The sequence below is a fragment of the Athene cunicularia genome, assembly GCF_003259725.1.
Source record: "Athene cunicularia isolate RWA chromosome 7 unlocalized genomic scaffold, athCun1 chr7_part1, whole genome shotgun sequence".
NCBI lineage: Eukaryota > Metazoa > Chordata > Aves > Strigiformes > Strigidae > Athene > Athene cunicularia.
In genome coordinates, this window is record NW_020799107.1 from 20,100,098 (window position 1) to 20,120,370 (window position 20,273).

The 20,273-nt window shown below is 41.3% G+C and overlaps 1 protein-coding gene across 1 annotated transcript in view; it reads right to left on the reverse strand.

The window, feature by feature from the left end:
- Nucleotides 1–20,273, reverse strand: part of LOC113482124 (unconventional myosin-X-like) — an 86,513-nt gene that overhangs the window by 15,280 nt on the left and 50,960 nt on the right. Inside the window, exons 23-32 of the mRNA XM_026852471.1 lie at nt 18,188–18,493; nt 14,067–14,106; nt 11,782–12,573; nt 9,515–9,638; nt 8,832–9,075; nt 7,910–8,005; nt 6,155–6,248; nt 5,478–5,533; nt 3,619–3,761; nt 1,716–1,910 (exon numbers count right to left, since the gene is read on the reverse strand). Coding sequence (XP_026708272.1) covers nt 1,716–1,910; nt 3,619–3,761; nt 5,478–5,533; nt 6,155–6,248; nt 7,910–8,005; nt 8,832–9,075; nt 9,515–9,638; nt 11,782–12,573; nt 14,067–14,106; nt 18,188–18,493 — 2,090 coding nt within the window. The remainder of the gene's footprint in view (nt 1–1,715; nt 1,911–3,618; nt 3,762–5,477; nt 5,534–6,154; nt 6,249–7,909; nt 8,006–8,831; nt 9,076–9,514; nt 9,639–11,781; nt 12,574–14,066; nt 14,107–18,187; nt 18,494–20,273) is intronic.

Consider the following 20,273-nt stretch of genomic DNA (forward strand, 5'->3'; position numbering starts at 1 on the left):
GACTAGGGAAGTAATTGTGCCCCTTCACTCAGCACTGGTGAGGCCACATCTCAAATACTGTGTTCAATTTTGGGCCCCTCACTTCAAGAAAGACACTGAGGCGCTGGAGCGTGTCCAGAGAAAAGCAACGAGGCTGGTGAAGGGTCTAGAGCATGAGTCTTATGAAGAGTGGCTGAGGGAACTGGGGTTTAGTCTGGAGAAAAAGAGGCTCTGGGGAGACCTCATCACTCTCTACAACTACCTGAAAGGAGGTTGTAGGAAGGTGGGTGCCAGTCTCTTCTCTCAAGTAACAAGCGATAGGATGAGAGGAAATGGCCTCAGGTTGTGCCAGGGGAGGTTCAGATTGTATATTGGGAAAAATTTCTTCACTGAAAGGGCTGTCAAGCATTGGAACAGGCTGCCCAGGGAAGGGGTGAAATCTCTATCCCTGAAGGTATTTAAAAGATGTGTAAACACAGTGCTTAGGGACATGGTTTAGTGGTGGACTTGGCAGTGTTAGGTTAACAGTTGGACTCAATGATCGTAAAGATCTTTTCAACCTAAGTGATTCTATGATTCTCTTTTTGTCTGTAGCATGTCATGTGGCTGAGGGAAACCCTTGCTGTTTTGATAACAACATATGGTATGTCTGGTTAAAACTGACTAGACATTAATATCCCCCCATTCCCAAAATGTCTTTATCAGCACAAAGGTCCCAATCCAAGTTTTGGTACAATGACAGCTTTCCAAGCTACAAGTACCTTGCAGTGTAACAGGAATACTTCCCTGCCAACCAGGCAGCTCACTCACTTTCACAGACAGGGTTTGGGCTATACTGTGCTATTAATCATGCAGAAAATGACCACTCTACACAGCATACAGCCAGATTGCTAAATCAATCCTCATAACTTGAAAAAATAATGTATTTGGCATAAATGGAGAACATGTCAGGGCAATGACAATCCACTCTGCTAAAGGCAGTCCTAGACATCTGTTGCGTTCAAAAACATGGACAATTTCTTGTGAGTGAGCAGAATAAATTTCCTCTTATCTCATTTTACTAAATGCTTCCAGCCCTTTTAAAAATATCACAAATAACTCCACTACTCAAATGCCCAGTATTTCAAGTCTTGTTCTAAGGTTCACCTTCTTTGTCAGGGGGATTCACCCTTCGTCACATAACTTGAGTTCCCTCCCAAACTCCTAAGGCAAGCAATGGAGGATCATCCCAGATCCTACCTTCCCAGAACTGTCATGCTGCACAGAAAGCCAGCACAGACTCATGTCATCTTTTATTTCTAACAAGTTGAGAGATGCTACAAAGAAGACTTAGCAGTGTATGCCACTGCTGTTATTTAAGAGAATAACATTGACCCCAGAGACAAATGTAGGTCATGCTACAAAGTGACACTTAGGGAGATGTACTGATAATTACAGTGTCAACTGTAAGAACTCATGCCCCTTTCCCTATCTGGGAAACAGATAAACTGTAACACTACTCAGTGAAAAAATATCAGCACCATGTACCTCCATCAGGTGTAAGGGACTTACCGTCACTTGCACACTACTCTCTGGCCCTTTGCAAGTGCTTTACAGTTTCTGTGGGGAAAGATGTTTGCAGCCAGACACAGAGCCTCAACTAACACCAACACTACCTTCTCAACATGACACACCATTACCTCTTCAGGTAACTCCACACATGGACAGTCTGCTCATTACCGCTTTCTTCCTCTTACCTGTGTCTTTGAAGACCCTCTCATCAGGCTGCACTATGGAGCAGAGGCTATTCAGCACAAGCGTGCCAAGCTTGGCAGCTGTGCGCTCAGATGACTTGTAGTAATCGAGGGCAGTGTTTGTCAGAACAAACCAGCGTTTCTTCATCTTCAGAGATGACATCTTGTTGCTGCTCTGAACCTCTTTATGAAGCCACCCTAGCACAGGAGCACAAACATGTCAATGATTTCACCACCAGAGCAATATTGTCTCTTGCCTGGTGGCTCTCTTACTCTGGGACCAGAACTCCACCTCTCTGGAAAAAGCTCATGCTGGGACTACCAGCTCTGCTTTACTGGCTATAGCAGTATCCTGCACAGTCACTGTAAGAATTTAGCCCAAAATTTTTCATGCAGCTGTTCCATCCTTCAGACCCATGTATATTTTATCAATGATCTGTAGTTTAGTTTGCCATCACCATGAGGTCATCCTCTATTCAGGATGCTTCCCTCACAAGTCACATCATCTGACTAATTTACAATTCATTTTTCCAAAGAGATTACAAATGCCTATCCAAACCTCGATGGAAGAGGTTTGGTGATACATGTCTTCTAGTAGAAAGAACTGTAAGCATTACACACATCCTCCCATGGTCAGGAAAAATAATTTTTCTTCCATTTTAGACTTCTCACAAAAGAAAAAAGAAAAAATATAACAAAATTTAAAGAAAAAATTACAGTCTGCATTGCTATAGCTGTCAAAAAGACAATCTTCTATTCAGAGCTGTAAAAAGCGATGTCCACCCACAAGGCAGAAAGTTCAAAGATTGTGGGATTGAAGTCAGAGGTTCCACATAAAGAGAAAATAGACTTTCCCAAATATATGCCTTCGTGCCCACACCACTGTCACACAGACATCTTGCTGTGACGTGTAGAGCATACAATGACTTTGCAAGGGAGCGTTCCTTTTTTTCTTTAACTGATGACCAATATGAGATAAAAGAAAGTGTTGCCTTGGAATTATTTTGAATTTAAGGTACTCAATCTGTTGTCTGATCTGCTTTATATCATTTAATCTCCTTGAATTTAAGACTAGAATGGAAAGCTTACACCACTTTTTGGTGACTCTTTTCTTGTCCTCCTGCCTTGCCATGACCCCTCTCAGACCTTTAGTCCCTTGAATATACTTCGTGAAAAATGTAAGGCAATTTGCTCATGCACTTGCTTTCCACAGATTGGATCAGGAGTGTCTTCACACATTTAAGACTCTATAATGAGCTGAAATTACTACGGAAATGTAAAAATATTTGAGAAAAATGGGGGAATATTTTGTAGTATGTGTCATGCATCAGCTCCTCCATTTCCAATTAAGCTCTAACTAGAGACATAATTTAAATCTTTTGCTCAGCCTCAGAGCATTATTCTCACCTCACTGTGTCTACCACAATCAGGTTAGTCTGTGTAGCTGTGGACAGCAGCAATCCCACAAAGATCTCCCTCCCTCTCTACATGACAGGTGTCAGAAGGAATAGAGCTTTCTGAAAACAAAAGCTGCAGTGTCATGTTATAGTCAGTTTAAACCAGCTGCTCCTAAACAGCAGCCATGTTCCCTCCTATTCCCTGATGGCATTTGCTGGGCATGCCTGAATAGGCTATGGAGCTAAGATCAGAAACCTAAATGTATAAAGAAGTACCTTTTTTTTTTTCTAGCTTTAGCTTTCTGAATCCACCTGACATGGAATCAAGTAAGAGCCAGTGCCAGCACAACACAGGATGTAGCAAGCTGGAAGGTCGAGAGGGGCTAAGAATGATTGTTTTTGTGGAGCAGCTAAACCTTAGATTGGATTAGCTGCAATCAAACGTCCCCCTCAGATCATAAACGGAAGATTAAGTTTCACATGTCATAACTGCATGCATTTCCTTTCACCTCTCACAAGGAATTCCTGGCCATCAACCTTAGATTCGCCTTTCGGTTTCTGCAGCAGGGAGATCCAGTGATGCATCTCCTCAGGGGTGTCACTGTTGCAGTGAATCACTCGATTTGCTGTGATGATCACAAAAGAATTTGGTCTGCCAGAAAATAAAAGCATTAAAATTAGTTGTAACTAAACCAATATCTCAACACAAAGCATACCCAAAGCCATGTTCTCGACCTTCCCATAAACAATGCTGGAAGATTCTCTGAATATAAACTACAGAGAAGTGTAGAAACACTTAAGAGCATCTCCTGTGCAGTTGGTCTGCACACTGATGAATGCAGAAACCAGGTAAATGGAATTAATCATCTTTCAAAAGCTATTTCCAAAGACTAGAGAACATTAATTAGCTAATGACCACCTGTAAAATGTCCTGGGTTCATAAGCAAATGACTTTGTTCCACCCTCTGATCGGACTGAGCTAGTGTTACTACCACTGGGCTGAGCTAGCATGGCCACTCTCCTCATTAAAACCAGTGATGCAGGAGCACACATAGATCCCAGCAGGGTCGGCTAAAATAGGTTTGAGACTGGTTTTGAAAAGGATGAGCTGATCCTGCCAAAACAGAGGAAAAACTGTTATGTTGCTCCTAGATGACTTTGCTCCTAGATGACTTCTCTTGCAACAGACAAATATGTCCTATCAAAAGAACAATCACAATTCTGCACAGAATTGATGATTTACAGGAAAATGAAGAAATAAAAATATGACCAGTTTCAAGAGGATAGACTCAGAAAGCTTTGAAAGCAAACATGGATTTCTATGAGAAAACAGGGAAACTGAAATGTATAATGCAAGTATGAAGCAAAAGGTAAAAGGTGTAAATCAAGTAACTGTCTGGCCATTGTGTAAACAGAAGATAAAATATAAAAATGGTAAGAAAATAAAAATAAGCTGCATAAAAACGTTGGTTGAAAAATAAGCATTCACCTCAGAATTTGTTTAATGTTGATTCAAATATTGATACTCCAGAAGAGTGTACCTCAGCAGATGCATGAACAAATTTTGACTGTTCAGCTTACTATTTGTGCCTAGTTTTTTTACTGGTACACAGATTAACTATGAGGAGCCCAGGCTGAGAACCGGCTAAAACATTCTGATCATTGAAATCTTAGTTCACTACTGAGATATGCATTTTCTAAACTAGCAACCCCAAAGTCCTGGCAACCCGTGTGAGAAAAAAAAAACAGACCACAGAGATAAATAACTTAATAGCTAACATTTTACTTCAGCACTGTAGTAAGAATCTTTGCCCAGGCTGAACCTGTTAACACTGTGGGAAATAATTAAATGTTAACATAAAGTGATATGAAATGTCCCATAATCTCGTCTCTGAAACTATCCAATCTGTGAACTAAAGGTCTGTGCTCTGTTGCACTGCAAATATTTCAAGAAGAGTACAGATTTCTAAATTCATCCATTATTCTTCCACAGTGCTGTTTCTTTCCCCTCAATTTACAAGATTAACTTAAAATTACTGTTGAAAAACTCGAAGTGCTGCTTTTGCTGGACATTTTTATTCAGTGTTAATAAAAGGTAAGACTATAATTTCTTGACACTGAGATTATGCCTTTTCCACTTTTAAGAGGAAAAGGAGAAACTTTCACTTCAAAGAAAATACACATGTGAACTTCATGCCTGTGAAGTGACATAGCTTGAAACAAGCTAAAGACTTCAGTTATGTTTATTTCTTTGGAGATATATCTTGTGAGTTTAAACAAATGCAAACCCTAGAGAAAACCTGGACCTATCCACAAAAATACATTAGAGAGTTTCTGATCTAAGAGATGGTCAGGTTGCTGCACCTACCTATCAGGATTGTCTGAGGCACAGACAGAGTCAATAAGCCCAACATCCAGGGTTCCCTGTACAGTGAGAAAGACACAGATAACAAGAATTACTTGCACCTTAAATTAGACATTCTCCTTCATGAACAGGATTGAAACTGAAAACATTCTTCTGAATTCCAATAGCTTGAGTAGAAATGAACTTATGAGAAAGGCACAAGTGAGTCATCTTTGCTCCCTAAACAGCATGAGAGATGTGCAAGGGCTCCACAGGACTGGAGGAAAAAGAGCTACATATTTCCAGAGAGCATTATGAAGGTCTGAAATAATCTTTGCTAGTATCTCAGTACTAGCAAAACACATAAATACATTGTTCTTCCCAACTGTGTATCTTCTGTCTGGAATAACTGTGACCCAGACTAGTCCCATAATCCCATTCAAAGACATTTTATCTGCATGAGGCAGTCCCCCTCAAGCCAAAGACTGCTACTGGTGATCAAGCTGAGACCTACCACAACCACCCTGTTCCCCACTGCTTACCCTCCTTTCTATGAGCTTTGCTGTTTCTTTATAATAATCGTCCAACTTCTGTATACTGCTCATGAACTACAACACTGCATGTGCTCGAAAAACATGCACAAAATAGTTAAACCCAGAGGGCTCTAAGCAAGCCCACAGACTGGTTGCACAGTAACTCACCACAGCATTCTTTGGATTGGCTTGTTCATCTTGCATTTCCCTCAGCTGCTGTGCTGTAGCGCTGTGTACTCGGCTCAGGACATTAAACCAACCGCTGGCAATGAGAGGAGACTCCAAGTTAAGATTTGGGCAGTGAAAACTATCTCTAGAACATGATCAAGGAACCTGGAAAGCTGCCAGTGGGAAAATTTCTTCATTCACAATTTCCTGAGGACTATGCTACAAAATATCTCTTGGGCTTATCATACCAAATTCTACCGTCTCCCTTCCTCATTATTTATCCATGAAACTTCTGTGCACGTTCTCCAACCCACTGACAGCTGCTCCCACAAAATCCAGTTTTCTACTTGCTATTCAAGTAACTGTAAGCAGGCCGTGGCCTTACCAGGGAGCATGTCAACAGACTGAAAAGAGCATACAGCAGTTGTAAAGAAATGGTCAGCTGGGAATCTTCTTGGACTAGAGTCCCAGAGATACCTGGGAGCCGTCTTAAACTAGTCTCTCTCTGATCTGCTCATAAACTTGAAAGTCGTATGTCTGTCAATTAATCGTGGAGTTTTTCACAAGTTAATTTGGAATTAAGTGATTTGTCTGTGAAAGAGCTTCCCATTACAGACATATCCGGAGGCTAATCTGTGTGGCAGAACAAGCAGATTCTTATCTGTAGCTTCCAGTGAGATCAGCAAACATCTAGACTTCGTGGAGGAATTCTCAAACTGGATCCTCTACAACATCTGCTAATCTGCCCTTTGCTACTTCAAGTGCTGGTGCTTTCTTCTCCCTCAGAGCAGAGACTAAAATGGCATTGACAGAGGCCACATTTGCTTTACCCTTGTCCTAGCAATTCTGCAATGTTATTTTAGGGCATGACTATTCCAGCCGTGGAAGTTCTGGGCTAAGAAGTTACTGTTTCTTCAGCTACTGTCCCTTGAATTTGTCTGTTTCCTGGTCAGGTGGCTGTTCCTTGGTCTATTTCTGTTAACTTGTGTCCAAACACTTTCCCCTTTCCTCTCCCTACACCCAACTGAAATAGTAACAGACCCTAAATAACTCCACAGAATCAGATTAAAGTAGATCAGGGAAACAGTTACACTGGCTGGTCTGAGAGAAGGGAAGCCGTGGTAAGAGTCGGAAAATCGGGAAGACACGAGCAGCTAGGGACAGTAACCTCTTAACCTGGCTTTACATAGCCAGCACAGGTTGTCCAACCTGCCCTTAAACAACTGATTCCCACTGCCTGGCCAGGACGCCAAGAAGGAAGGACATGAGTCATTTGTTTGCTTTGCACTGGGAAGATTTTATCAGATGACACTACAGACTCTGATAAGCTGCAGCCTTTTCTCTGTCTCCTGGATAAAACCCAGCTGCTCTCGCAATCATTTACAGACAACATGAATAGACTTTTTGTTTGATTCAAGATTCCATTTAATAAATAAATCAGCTATTAGATGTTCCAGTTTATATTAAGGTTTTGTATGTCTCCTGAAGTAACCCTTGAATTCGGCATGCTCACAGCCACATAAGAAGGTGGCAGTCCTGTGACTGACTGATAGGCTGAAGCACCATCTCAGTAGCTGCAACATGGAGTCCACAGAGTAGGTGCGGTACCTCCCAGTAAGCACAAAACAACACTCTGGAATTAATCCCCTCTTTTATCCAGCAGAAGTGAAGTGATTATGTTTCCCAGACTCTCCCATGAGTAGCTGGGTCAGACCTGCACTAACTGAACAAACCTAACAAAACTCCCTCTTATACCTGGCATCTTCTGGTGACTCTGCAACAATGTGATAAACTCGGTCTTCTGTCACAATGTCCAAGGCATTCTCCTTTTCATGAATGTCAACAATCTCCCTGGAACACAGCAAATCACAAGAGCCAAAACTGAAAAACTTTCACAGGCATAAATTCCACCCGGCCAATTTTTTTCACATTGTACCGTCACCATACAGAAGAGAAATCACTGGTTCAGATGGCTTCTAACTCTGACAGAAATACAAAATTCCTCTAATATACTTTAAGACTTTTAGGATCCCCTTACAAAGATGAGTACAGTTATCTACTAGAAAAGCAAAGTTTAAGGCATTAAATGGATTTTCTTGCAAGACACCAGCAGACTATATGGAAATAGAGATAACAGGGAGGGCTGTTTACAAAGTGGGGTGTGCCACTCTTTTTGGCACTTTGCAGGTCCACATAAGGCTAACAGGTGACTAGTCTTTCTTACAGCAGGAGCTGAGGAACTGGCTATGGCAGCAAAAAGAGTGTTCAGGACTCAGGAAAAGGCATAGTATATGCCGCCAAATTCAAATCCTGCTGTGAGCTTCATACCACCTCTGTGAAATGCCTGGAGAAGCCAGGAAACAGATGGGAGTCAGGGCAGGGGAGAATGCATGGGGTATGTACTTAATTAGTCCCTCCCGGTCTGGCTCAGTCCATGGCTTGGAAAGAGCTTCTGCCAGATTATGAAATGCAAGACTGGAAAAAGAACTATCAAGTTCTTACCAGAGGCCCTCCAGAGTAAAACTAGAAGCTCTAATTGTCTTTTCCTTCCCTTATGTTTCTGATTCTCCTAGCCCTATGGGGGATACATAGGCCAATGAACTGCCAGCACTGGACCCTTCATTATTGACTGAGAGAGTGAAGACTAGACATCAAAAGGATTTATTTCTTCACTCACTTTGCTCTTCTGATATCAATTGTCCCCTTCAGCTTTTCCTCACTATCATTCTCAAAGTACATCAGCTTGGATTCTCGAAGCACAAACCAACGGCGTTTCCAGTTGCGGCGTGAAAGCGTTGACATGCCTCCGCCTTTTTTATAGAGCCAGCCTGACTTCAGTGCCTCTTGCTTAGTGCGGAACCACATGAAGGCCTCGTTCTTCAGCACACACCAGCGCCGCCTCCATGGGTTCATGAGACCTCCTGCAAAGCAAGGGAGCAAGATTTCATCAGGCATGCAAGAGCCACGTTTCCATTCCGATCCTGCTTCATGGGCATTCAGTTGCCACTTCAGTTCCTACATGAAACAAAGAAGCTGAAGACAAGAAACAAGGTATGTTTAAGTTTGGACAGAGAAAAAACAGAACAAACACAAAATACAGAAATATATGCACTACTCAAATATTTTCACACTGTCTTCAGTTTTGTAGCTCAGAATGAGTGATTTAAACCCATACCAACTGGGTACAATTAGGTCTTGGAGGCAAAGATATCCAGTCTAATTCCCTGACATCCACCTCCCAGTTCTTGGTTTTACTTGCTTGTTTTAAATAAAAGAAGAAGAAGAAAAAAAAAAAAAAAAAAGAAACAGAAGAAGAAAGAGGGTTTCCTGGATTCCATGATTTTGGCTGAAGCTGCTTACCTTTCATGTAGAGATAGCTATGAAAATAGGGTGGTCCCGAGCCATTGAAGATAGTGACTCGTCCATTACAAAACTCTTCATCTGTATCAATGTAAACATCCACTTCCTCTTCACTGTCCAGAAACTAGAAGGAAAAGAAGAAATACAGGCTATTTGGGCTCTAATGGCCACAGGAGGACTGGAGCAAATTAACAAGGCTAGAGAAGTCACATGATCCGAAGGTGCAAAACTACACATACTCCCTTTACAAAAAAAGCAATTCAGTGAAACTAAAGGCTTGACAGCTTATCCATTAATGCCTAAAGCAAGAGTCTTCAGAGCATGGAATTTTCATACCAGAAAGGAGAATGACATTTGGCAGTGGACATGGCTAGAAAACTCCAGCTACCTGCAGTAACAAACCTCCCTGTTTCAAGGCAGAGCCCAGAGTCCAAAATCTAATTTAATGGGATTAAGAGAAAATCTTTCATTTTGGGTAAGTTTTCTGATTTTTCTGGCAGACAGGCCAGGATGCTGGACAAGATGGAACACTGATCTAACCCCAGCAAGGAAATGCCTTTGGGTTGATTAGGAAAAAAAGCACGTTCCAGGATAAATGAACTCTAAAAACAAAGACCTAAATTACTGAAATAATAGTAATGTATTTACTCATCCCCATTCTCCAACTCGATAATGGCCCTCAGCCATAAGAAAGTATTTCACACACAAAATCTCAAATTACCCTATCATTTCCTTTACCTTAAACACAAATTCCTTTGATCAGCTTTATTAATACTAATGAAGGCAGCTCCTCAGACCTTTTCCTTCCTCAAATGTATGTTCTTTAATTTTCATCTTCTGTCCTCTCCCTGTGATCCCTTTGAACTACTCTTTTATTTCATTCCTGGTCCACTCATTTATTCTTCCTCTCTTGCCATTAAATTTCAAAAAGCAGGTACTCATGGATCAGCAGCTACTGATGGGATCCTGGCCCAGATGTAATCATCTGTTCCTGTGGCTCATGCCATGACATAGTATCAACTGGATTTTTCATGAGCTTTAGTCACTGAGGAGCCAAATAAAACCCTCCACTTCTATTTACATTTTAAGAAGAATGGTAAAAACTGGCCTAAGCTGTGACAGACTGATTCATGACTTGAAGATTACCTGACAGTGATCTGTGAGTACCTGCTCACAGAGAAGATAACTTTACTGAAGCAGATCACATAATTAAAGATTCTGATGGCTGACATTAGGGAAATGCAAACAGGAAAAGTCATGCAACTTTTTAAGAAGGGTCACAATCTGACATTTGAAAAGAACAGCAAAGTAGCAGCGTTGAATTCCTTAAAAAAAAAAATGCAACACATTTTCTAAAAAATATGTTGTAGTTCAAGTCTGTATTCTCAGGGACATCATTTATCTGAAGTATTTTTATGGCTGTCATTGGCTTCACACCTGAACTCCTCATAATCTTATGTGGGCTTATCTGACATCCTGTTCTGTGAGGGAATTTATCGTCACATTATCAAGCAACCAGCCTGAGGGCACTAAGGAAGTCCAGAGCCTAGGGTGACTGAGATGCTTCAAGTGTGAGACTAATAGCACAGCTTTACTACCCTGTCATTGTCCCTGCAGTAGGAATGAAAAGGTTCAGTGGTCTTGGTAGTGTGCACCGGGACACAGCCCTGATGAGCACAGTAGTTGTTTCTAGCTTTAAAATAGCTTAATTCATACATAGCAGCTGAAAATAAACCCTTGACTGTGAACAGTAATAGGACTAGAAATGAGAATTTTTAGTGATGGAAATAAATCAAACCCCAGCCTTTCCCATTCTGTTTTGTGATTGTCCACTGGAAGCTCAGGCTACTTCTGTGAAAGCTCTCTAAGGCAGAGCATAGTTGCAACAAGATGCTAGTTTTTTGCTTTCAGTCTTCCTAAAGGGTGTTATGTTAGTATGTGGTGATGAAAACAATCTAAAATAGATATATATGAGCTAGCTTGTGTACCAGTAGACACTGGACAAGCTTTCTGGCCTTTCGCCTATCTCTGATCTTCCATTTTTTTCAAGATGACTATGGATGTAATGTTACTATATACTAGTAATTTTATGTATTATATATCATATATATATATTAGTATTTCATGTAACATTTGTAACATGAAATGTTACTATATATTAGTAACAATACCCAGAGCAAGCAGGCATACAGTAAGAAGAGAAGGATGTTACAAATATCACCAAACATCACACTAATGACTGGAAAGGTGAAGGGTGGGATTCTTACTGAGTCCAGGCTGCCACGGTTGGAGTCCAGACTGGTACCATGGGAGTGCCTCAGACCTTCCTCACCATTCAGAGGCTCAGCTGAGGCGCTACCTGCATCTCCACAGCCATCAAACTCCTCATGGTCATAGTCAGACTCCACATCCTGGGGGGAAGTGTAAATCGGCTCTCCCACCTCTCCACTGTTACTCTTCTGTTTATCAGAGACAGTGCTGTAAATGCTTTCTGCTGGGTCAGGCAGGGCACTCTGCTCCTTGGGGCTAGAGGTTCTTTCCACTGGTAGTCCTGGAGCAGGGGCAACCTCTCCCACTTCCCTTTGGAGAAGTGAGAGGCTTGTGTCCACAACTTCCTCGGAGTAGTTATCATTGTTTCTTGTGCCATGCTGATTCAAGACCACCAGACTGGAAGTTGGCCGTCCTTCATCATCAGCATGGAAACCCTCATCCACCTCTTCTTCAGCCAGTGGTGCCACCAGGCTGCAGTCAATGTTGAGTGTCCCCTCACTAGAAAGTGAGCGCTCTAAATTCTGCACACTTTCATCCAGATTGCCAAAATCTAGCAGCTCCAAGAACTCCTGGGCAACTCTAGATGCCTCCTTTTCCAGCCTCTGGATCTCTTCTTCTCGTTGCCGATTGATTTCATTTCTGGTGTTTTCACAGATGATAGACATGTGATCCTCCTTCTGTTGCTGCAACTTCTCAATCTCCTTCTCCAGTCTTAAGATCTCCTCCATCTGACGTCTCTCTTCTTCTTGCAGGGGAATATCTACCTCCTCAGTCTTTACTGCTTCAACCTTAAAGAAATTGTAATAGTGTTAAAGCAGTTTCCTCACACTATAGGTGTTCCTTGCCTGGATCTCTCATTCTTCCTACCTCCTGTGCTTGCCTTGTACTTCCTTTCTGCAAAAAGATAACTCTAAGCATCTTGCAACCATCCAAAAGCTAAAGGTAGAACTACTGAATCTTCGGGTACCTCTCTTTTTTTCCAGCAGCCTACCTCCTTTCCGTGTCATACAGAGAAGCTCACTGGGATCAGTGAATTTTTAGAAGAGCCTCTCTGCTGCTCATGCTACAGCTATTTGTATACAACAATTCGGATAAAAGCATTCTGAAAGTCCATCCTCTCTTTCTGAACTACCTCACACACATACACACATATAGGAGAAAGCAACTATATACAAATACATATATGCATAGCCTTCTTTAGAGCTGAAGATTTCCCAGAAATTCATTAAAGGATTTGAGGATTTCATTGCTTCCTGAGTTGAGAGTCTGACCATCAGAATCTAGGTCTGGAAAGGATATTTGCAATGAAGCAGGACTGTATCCACTCCAACCTCACCCCACCAAAACTCCACCCAGAATTTCTTGGCATTCTTTAGCATCACTGGATGGATGACGGCTGGCTGCTGAAGACTGTCTTCCTCTATTCTCCACACTGAAGTAACAGGAAATTTCTAGCAAGTACACAATAATTAGGAGACAGAAGATACTGGTAACTTTCACTGATGTTTAGCTGGAAGATAAAGCCGCTCTCCCCTCCACTGAGAATGTTGAAAACATACACACACAAGAAAAAGCAAAAATAAATTCCAAAAGGATTTCATGTACTTCCTGATAGGAGTATGACAATGCAGCCAATGAACTGGCTCATTTAAGCCACAATCTTTGTTTCCTTTACAGTTACCCTGTTGCTTGTTCTCTCCTCTACTTGATTCTTGTGGACAAATGCATTTCTATATTCTAATGTGTCACCTCTCCTGAACGGAGATGGCCTGAAACTGAGGAACAAGTGTTCTGGGAAAAGAAATAAGAAGACACACAGCTGTTTTCACACACCTCAGGGTAGGTGGTCTGTCCTTTGATACATCAAGTACGAATAATTAGATCAGTTACAAGGGGGCTATTTTAGCCATGACAGCAGCCTGTGCACTTTTATTTTGGCTGTTACAGGCAACAGTCCAGCAAAACACTGTCACAGTGTAACGTATCACAAGGGCATGTAATAAACTCAAGCAGCTGAGATAAAAAAGGATGCTGCCTGTTCAAGACAGACATTTTCAAATAGGAACTACGCAAGCTGGTACATGTGCCTTGGAAAAAACCCTACCTTGTTAACTCCATGCACCTCTGCCAAAGCCAAACACCTGCAGATTCTGAGTGAACAAAACCCATTTTTGAAACAATGTTGCCACAATAACAATATTAACTCCAGGCAAAGCACAGGCAGTGAAGGACCCTTCACAGATACTCAAGAGAAAACATGAAAAGAGTAACTTAAACTTACCTGAGCCACCTGGAATAGCACGTTCAATTGCTCTTTTTCTCTGTTAAAAAACAAGACATGATAGTCACAGATAGATCCATTTCTCCTACATGAGGGTTTCAGAATTACATGGACACATCATCCCTCCATGGATAAGGTTAAAATAAGGTACCTGTTTTAAGACTGATTTAAAAGCTTTTGTAATTTAGTAAAAATCTAATTCTCTGTGGTTGGCATGACCTTTGTGGATACAACAGATTTTCCCCATGCACTTAACTTTCAGATCAATCAGGAAATTGGATTAGTTGGAACACACTAGGAAGGACATTGGAAACAGTGACAGAAAGAGATCAGTTTAGACCCATGATAAATGTAAACAGGATCTTCTGAAGTACTATACATCCATGGATGCTAAATGAGATTGTACATACATAATTCACAGATATCAGGAAACTGTGTTTTAAAAAAAACAGAACAGAATTATTGCAATACAAGCATTAAATTTATGTTTTGCTTTGCTTTTACTGTATTAAAGCCCCCCAAAAGTTATGAAATTTTTGTACTTTGTTAAATGACTAAGCTGAAAGCTTTCTATTCTGAAGACCTGGGTGCTACAGACTGCATAACTTCTCGGTGGCATGCAAAACCTAGTTTACTAGTAAAGGATGTAAGAGTCAGTTTGTTAGTAAACATGAACAGAGGAAAAAAATTATTCCATGGTGCTGCATCTCCACCCGGATCAAAAAGGCTGTGCTCCAAGGGAAAGCTGTCACTGTGGCCAGTTTCTCCATATCAAGCACGCTACAAGCAACTCAATTAGTAGACAGACAAATGTCAGGATCCCACATAGGGAGCAGCAATAGGATGTGGCTGGATGGAAGAGCCTGCCTGTAGCAACCACTGTGCAGCTCAATTCAGACTGGCAGTGGTAGCTTTCAAATCTGTAATTCAAGCAGAACAGAAGGGCAACATTTATTTGCCAGGCCCTGCAGCTTTTCCCAGCCAAATTCTAAATTGCAGCTGCAAGTCGCAAAGTCCTTAAAGCTCACTCTTGCGCACTCTCTCTCAAAAAAAAATCAGGGAAATGTTTATAAATGAAAGCTGATATAAGTGAGATCCAGATGGTTCCAAGTCTACTGAAAGCTCTCTAACAGTAGTCATGAGTTAAACAACTGCCTTAAAGAGAAGAAGCTCTGTTCAAGAAGTAGGGCCATTTTAAAACAAATCAAATACCACCTACAATCTACACACTAATTCCTGTAACTGTTCCTCACATTTTTTAGACCTCTGATATTTTCCATCCATCTCCAACTGATCCACACTCTTCCTGAAATGTGATACCCAAAACTAGGGACAGTACTCCAACTGAAGCCTTACCAGTGCCAAGCGGAACAGAAGAATCCACCTCCACATCTTACAGAAACAATCCTGTTTATAGATAGCATTTGCTTTCTCCTCTCACACAGCATGACACTGGTGACTAATACTCAGCTTAGCCTCCAGACCTTCTTCCTGCTGTCGAAGCAGGCATCCCTCCTCTCTTCTGTGCATTTGATTATTCCTAACTGTAGATCTGCATATGTCTGTATTGAAAGTTATCCTATGTTTTTCAGACTATTTCTTTAATTTGCCAGAATTATTTAAATCGTAATCCTGTCTAGCTATATACTTACAGCCCATCACCAGATGGTTTTAGCTGCAAGTTTAGTAAGGATATTCATATTTCCTTATCCAACTCACTGTGCACTAGTACCATATCCAGTCCAGACCATGGAACAACCCCATTCAAGAGTTCCCTCCTATTTAACAAAAAACTACTACTGTTTACTCATTAAAGTGAAATAATACAATGCAGTTAAAAACACAAATCCTACACTTGCTTCATGTACTTCTTTCCAAACTACATTCCCTATAGTGTCTTAGGACATGTCAAAGCCCTTACCCTCTGCCTACCCAAAGTTACCTACCCTCTATGACTTTTCCCTATCCATATTAGGCCGGTCATAAGCTAACACAGACAGAAACAGGTCATTTAATGCTCTTTGTTTTTCAGAAATCCAGGTTGTTTCTTAACTCTTTTATCAAGCATTTACAACTGTTTGATTATTTGTTCCAGTATCTTCCTCAAACTGAGGTTAGGCTGACTGGTCCACAATTCCCTCATTCCTCCTTTTCCCATTTTAAAAAGGGGTCATTATGTCTGAAGTTTTCCAGTTTTATAGAAACTCCATTGCTATCCACAAAGGAGGAGAAAGAGAATAGCTACTGATTCAAACTGTTTCAGCCAGTTCTTGAAGTACCCAAACATTAATTTTCCTGAGTCCGAATTACTTCTTTATAATCTGATTTATCTGAGCATTCTCTAACCTTTTATTTCTCTGGTAGGTTCTGAATTCCTGCACATCTGTGCTAACTGCATTTAGTGTCCAACAGTTAAGCCTTTCAGGGAAGACAAATAAAAACAGGATCAAATACCTCAGCCTTCTCAACATGGTATTTTTTTCTTCCTGTTGAACAACAGACCAGATTGCTCCATCTCTCCCTTTTACTAACAGCTTATGCATAATATCTGCATGTTAACTTTTAGTTTGTTATAGCTCAGGTTGTATCTCGGTCCTTCTAATTTTGTCTCTGCATGTGTGTTGGTTTTTTTCACTTGTTCTCATTAGATTAGCTGATTTGCAATTTCTGTGGACTTCCACCTCATTTCTGAGGTCAAATGGAAGTTCAGAAATTAGCCAAGTTGGTCTGCTAGTGCCTTTTTGGATACTCACTCTGAATGAACCTATTTGACATCAATAGAAAATGAAAGCAAAATGAGCAGTTCACCTGATGCCCAGAAACACTGACACTTCTTTAAAATGATGCTGGGTTCAACATATCTTTCATGGGCTGGGAACTAAAGGGCAGGGGCAGAAACACACTAGAACGAATAAGCTAAATAGGTCCTTTTATCTAAAGCTAGGTAGCAACAAGCTCTACTTGGTACAATGAGGACTTTAGACCTGAGTGTCTGTAGCACTTGGTATCTGCTGTTAAGTGACATTCTGAACTTGCACAGCTTAGTGTTGCTGATGAAGCTGTTATTGAAAATTGACACATTGAAAAAACAGAGCCTTCAGTGCTGTTCAACAAATTCCTTGACCAAACTGTTCACCACTGGTGTCACTGACTCCATGTCTTGTCCCAGCAGATACATCACCCTACTGTCTCCAGTGAAACTGCAGGCCATTTCTTTTCCTTGTGACATGCTTCTAACCTTAGAATTTTGTGATGCTTGTCACACATCTTAGTCTGCCAAGACCCAACTTCAGGACAAGTATGAAACAAAAGCCTATAAGAAACATAACCAACTATTTATCAAAAACTTAAAATGTCACAGGATTATTTGTTCAATTTTATATAATAATCTCACAGTTGAAGTTTTGTGCTTCTTAAACTAAAAGATTATCAAGAGAGACACACAGTTTAAATAGGATGTAAGTAACCATGGAGTGAACAGTAAATGATACATAAGGTGCAGGATTCTCAATAGCGGTTCTGTCACTGCTCAAGATCGCCTCTTTTTGTCACACTAGCTTTTCCTTTCCCCTCCTGATCTCTTAACACATCCATATCCCTGATGAGAGATACACAGCAGCAGAACAGGCAGAGCACATGTATTCTCATGAGTGTAAGAACTGCAGGAGCAGCACAGGTGTGCTGCCCATCTTGCTCTCAACCCAGCTTACTGAACACACAAAGACCCATGATACTGTCACCTTCTCACACTGCTAGTCCCTCCAGATATTGGAAGACTGCATAAAACTTCCTTTACCACTGCAAAGGCAATGAGAACACTATGCATTTCTGCCAAACTACTGAAAACTGCCTCCTTTCATGTACATTCCGAAGCAGAAAAACACTAAATAGAGGTAAAAATATGCCAGGCATTAGCTTTCCTAAAGGAAGAAGGACACTCCTTCTCCACGCTGTTTTTCTATACTAAGCTGCCCCACAGCCCACCCTAACTCTGCTTCCCGGCACTGGGACACTGCCTCACACAACTGCTGTGTTTCCATCACACCAATGCCCCAGACCCACTTTTCCACCTCAGCAGCTTCAGTGCCAGGGAACTATGAGTGCAAGATACCATCTTGTACCTTTCCTTCACCTCTTCCTCTTCCTGTTTCCTCCTACGCTCCTCCTCTTCTTGCCATTGTCTTTCCTCTTCCTCTCTTCTGATCTGTTCTTCCTCCTCTTGCTTCCTTCTCTCCTCCGCTTCCTGCTGCCGCCTGAGTTCCTGCTGCAGCAGGTGCTGGTAGAGGCTGCGAGCCAGGCGGCCACGCCAGTGCTTCTGCAGGGTGACTGCAGAGGCCTTCAGTCGCAGCAGGCTCTTCTTCCAGAAGTATGCTCGGTAGTTCTTTTGGATTATAACAACACTGGCTAGCACCTTTTGATACTTCTTCCTAAAAACAGAACCAGACACTTAATGCACCATGAAGTAATACATGCTTTGCATTTCTCATGCCCTGGTATATTGACCAACCTTACTACATCCACAGAAAAACTAATTTGGAAAAATATTGCTCGGCAATATTTCTGTTACTCTACTGCTACTACCTATAAATCATATTCTCCTCACTGTTCGCACTCCTATATCTACCACTGGTCTGTTTCTGTCAGCACCTACTTTCATGAAGACCCTCAGAGGATAAAGAACAGATATCTGGCATATGGAAAGAGAAGGTCCACTGGCCCAAAGTCTCCCTGCACATACACACATTCACTGTGCAATTAGCGTAATCCACTCTGTGGATTTATTATAATAAAAACTTACAAATGGCCTTACTATATGAGAACAAAGTCCCATATTGCCCCATCTTTTAAGTGTCCAAAAGCAGATTACTCCAGGAAAAGCAAAAACAGAACAAAGAAAGATCTGGTCACATTAATCTCATATTGTTTGGGGGAAAACACAGAGATACCACAATATTGATTGCTGAATGTAACATTGTAACAGGCTCCCATAAACATATATTTATACCGCACAACATTTTGCTTAAACAATTATATCAAAATCAACTTTGCAGCCTTTGAAACCAAAAAATATGGTAGGGCCCCAAAAGAAGAGAATCGTCATTCAGTATTTCAGTAGTCTTGTGACATTCTAGAAAAGTCAGTTCTTGCCTCTGCATTACAGACTATTTTTATCAAGGACCTGAAAAAAAAAAAAGTCACTGGTAGAAGTTTGTACAGGATACACAACCTGGGCAAGTAACAAAAGAGTTATTATTACAAAGTAATCTGGATCAGTTTGTAAACTAGATTGAAGCAAACATTAAACAATCCAAAAGAGCCAAACATAAGGTCTTGTATTGAAGAATCAAAGGCCAAACACACCTATGTTAGGAAGCAGCAAGTCAAAAAGGATTTGGGGGCCACAGGGATCATTAGGTGAAGGCAAACTCACATCACAATGCTATAGAAAAATATACTACTGGGACTCTTATACCTGCCAGGAGAAACACTGCACAGAAGGGGACTGCACTGCTACTTTTATCCCATGTTCAACAGTGTTAGGACCTCCATTTCAGCAACAGTGTCGGACCCTCAAGTGGTTTCTGGGGAAGCAGGACTGGAAACAGAAATTCTGGCTTATAGAAAGAGAGCGCTTGTTCTATGACCTTAAGAAAGAGAAAGCTAAGGAAAGGCTTGATCCCACTCAAAGTACCCACATTTCTGAGTGGCATTTCTATTTATCCAGCAGGGGACATAACAAGATTTAATTGACCTGAAGCTGAAGTCTATTCAGGCTGGAAATAAGTGGACATTTTTTAAAGTTACTGAATGTATTTAGGCACCTTAATACCTTGCTGTAGGGAAATGATCATTGGTACTATTCAAATCAAAACTTTCTTCACTCCAAACCAGAATTTGCAGAGGGAAATTCTATGTGGCTGTTACACAGGATCTTGGGCCAGAAGGCTACAGTAATCCTGTGAGGTCTTACACTCCTAGAAAGCATGCTGGAAATAGCACAGTATTCTCACATATCCTTCCCACAGACCTTCTGCAACCCCCTGAGGAAAAGACACACCTCAAAATCCCCTTCCTGGCAATCAAGTCCCCTTCAAATGGCAACAGGGACCCATGCTGACAGCTTGCCACCTCCCTGCACATCAGATACGTCAGTCTAGTCAAGAAAATCAGGGGAGGGATGCTAATAGCAGTAGTGTGTAGAGGTCA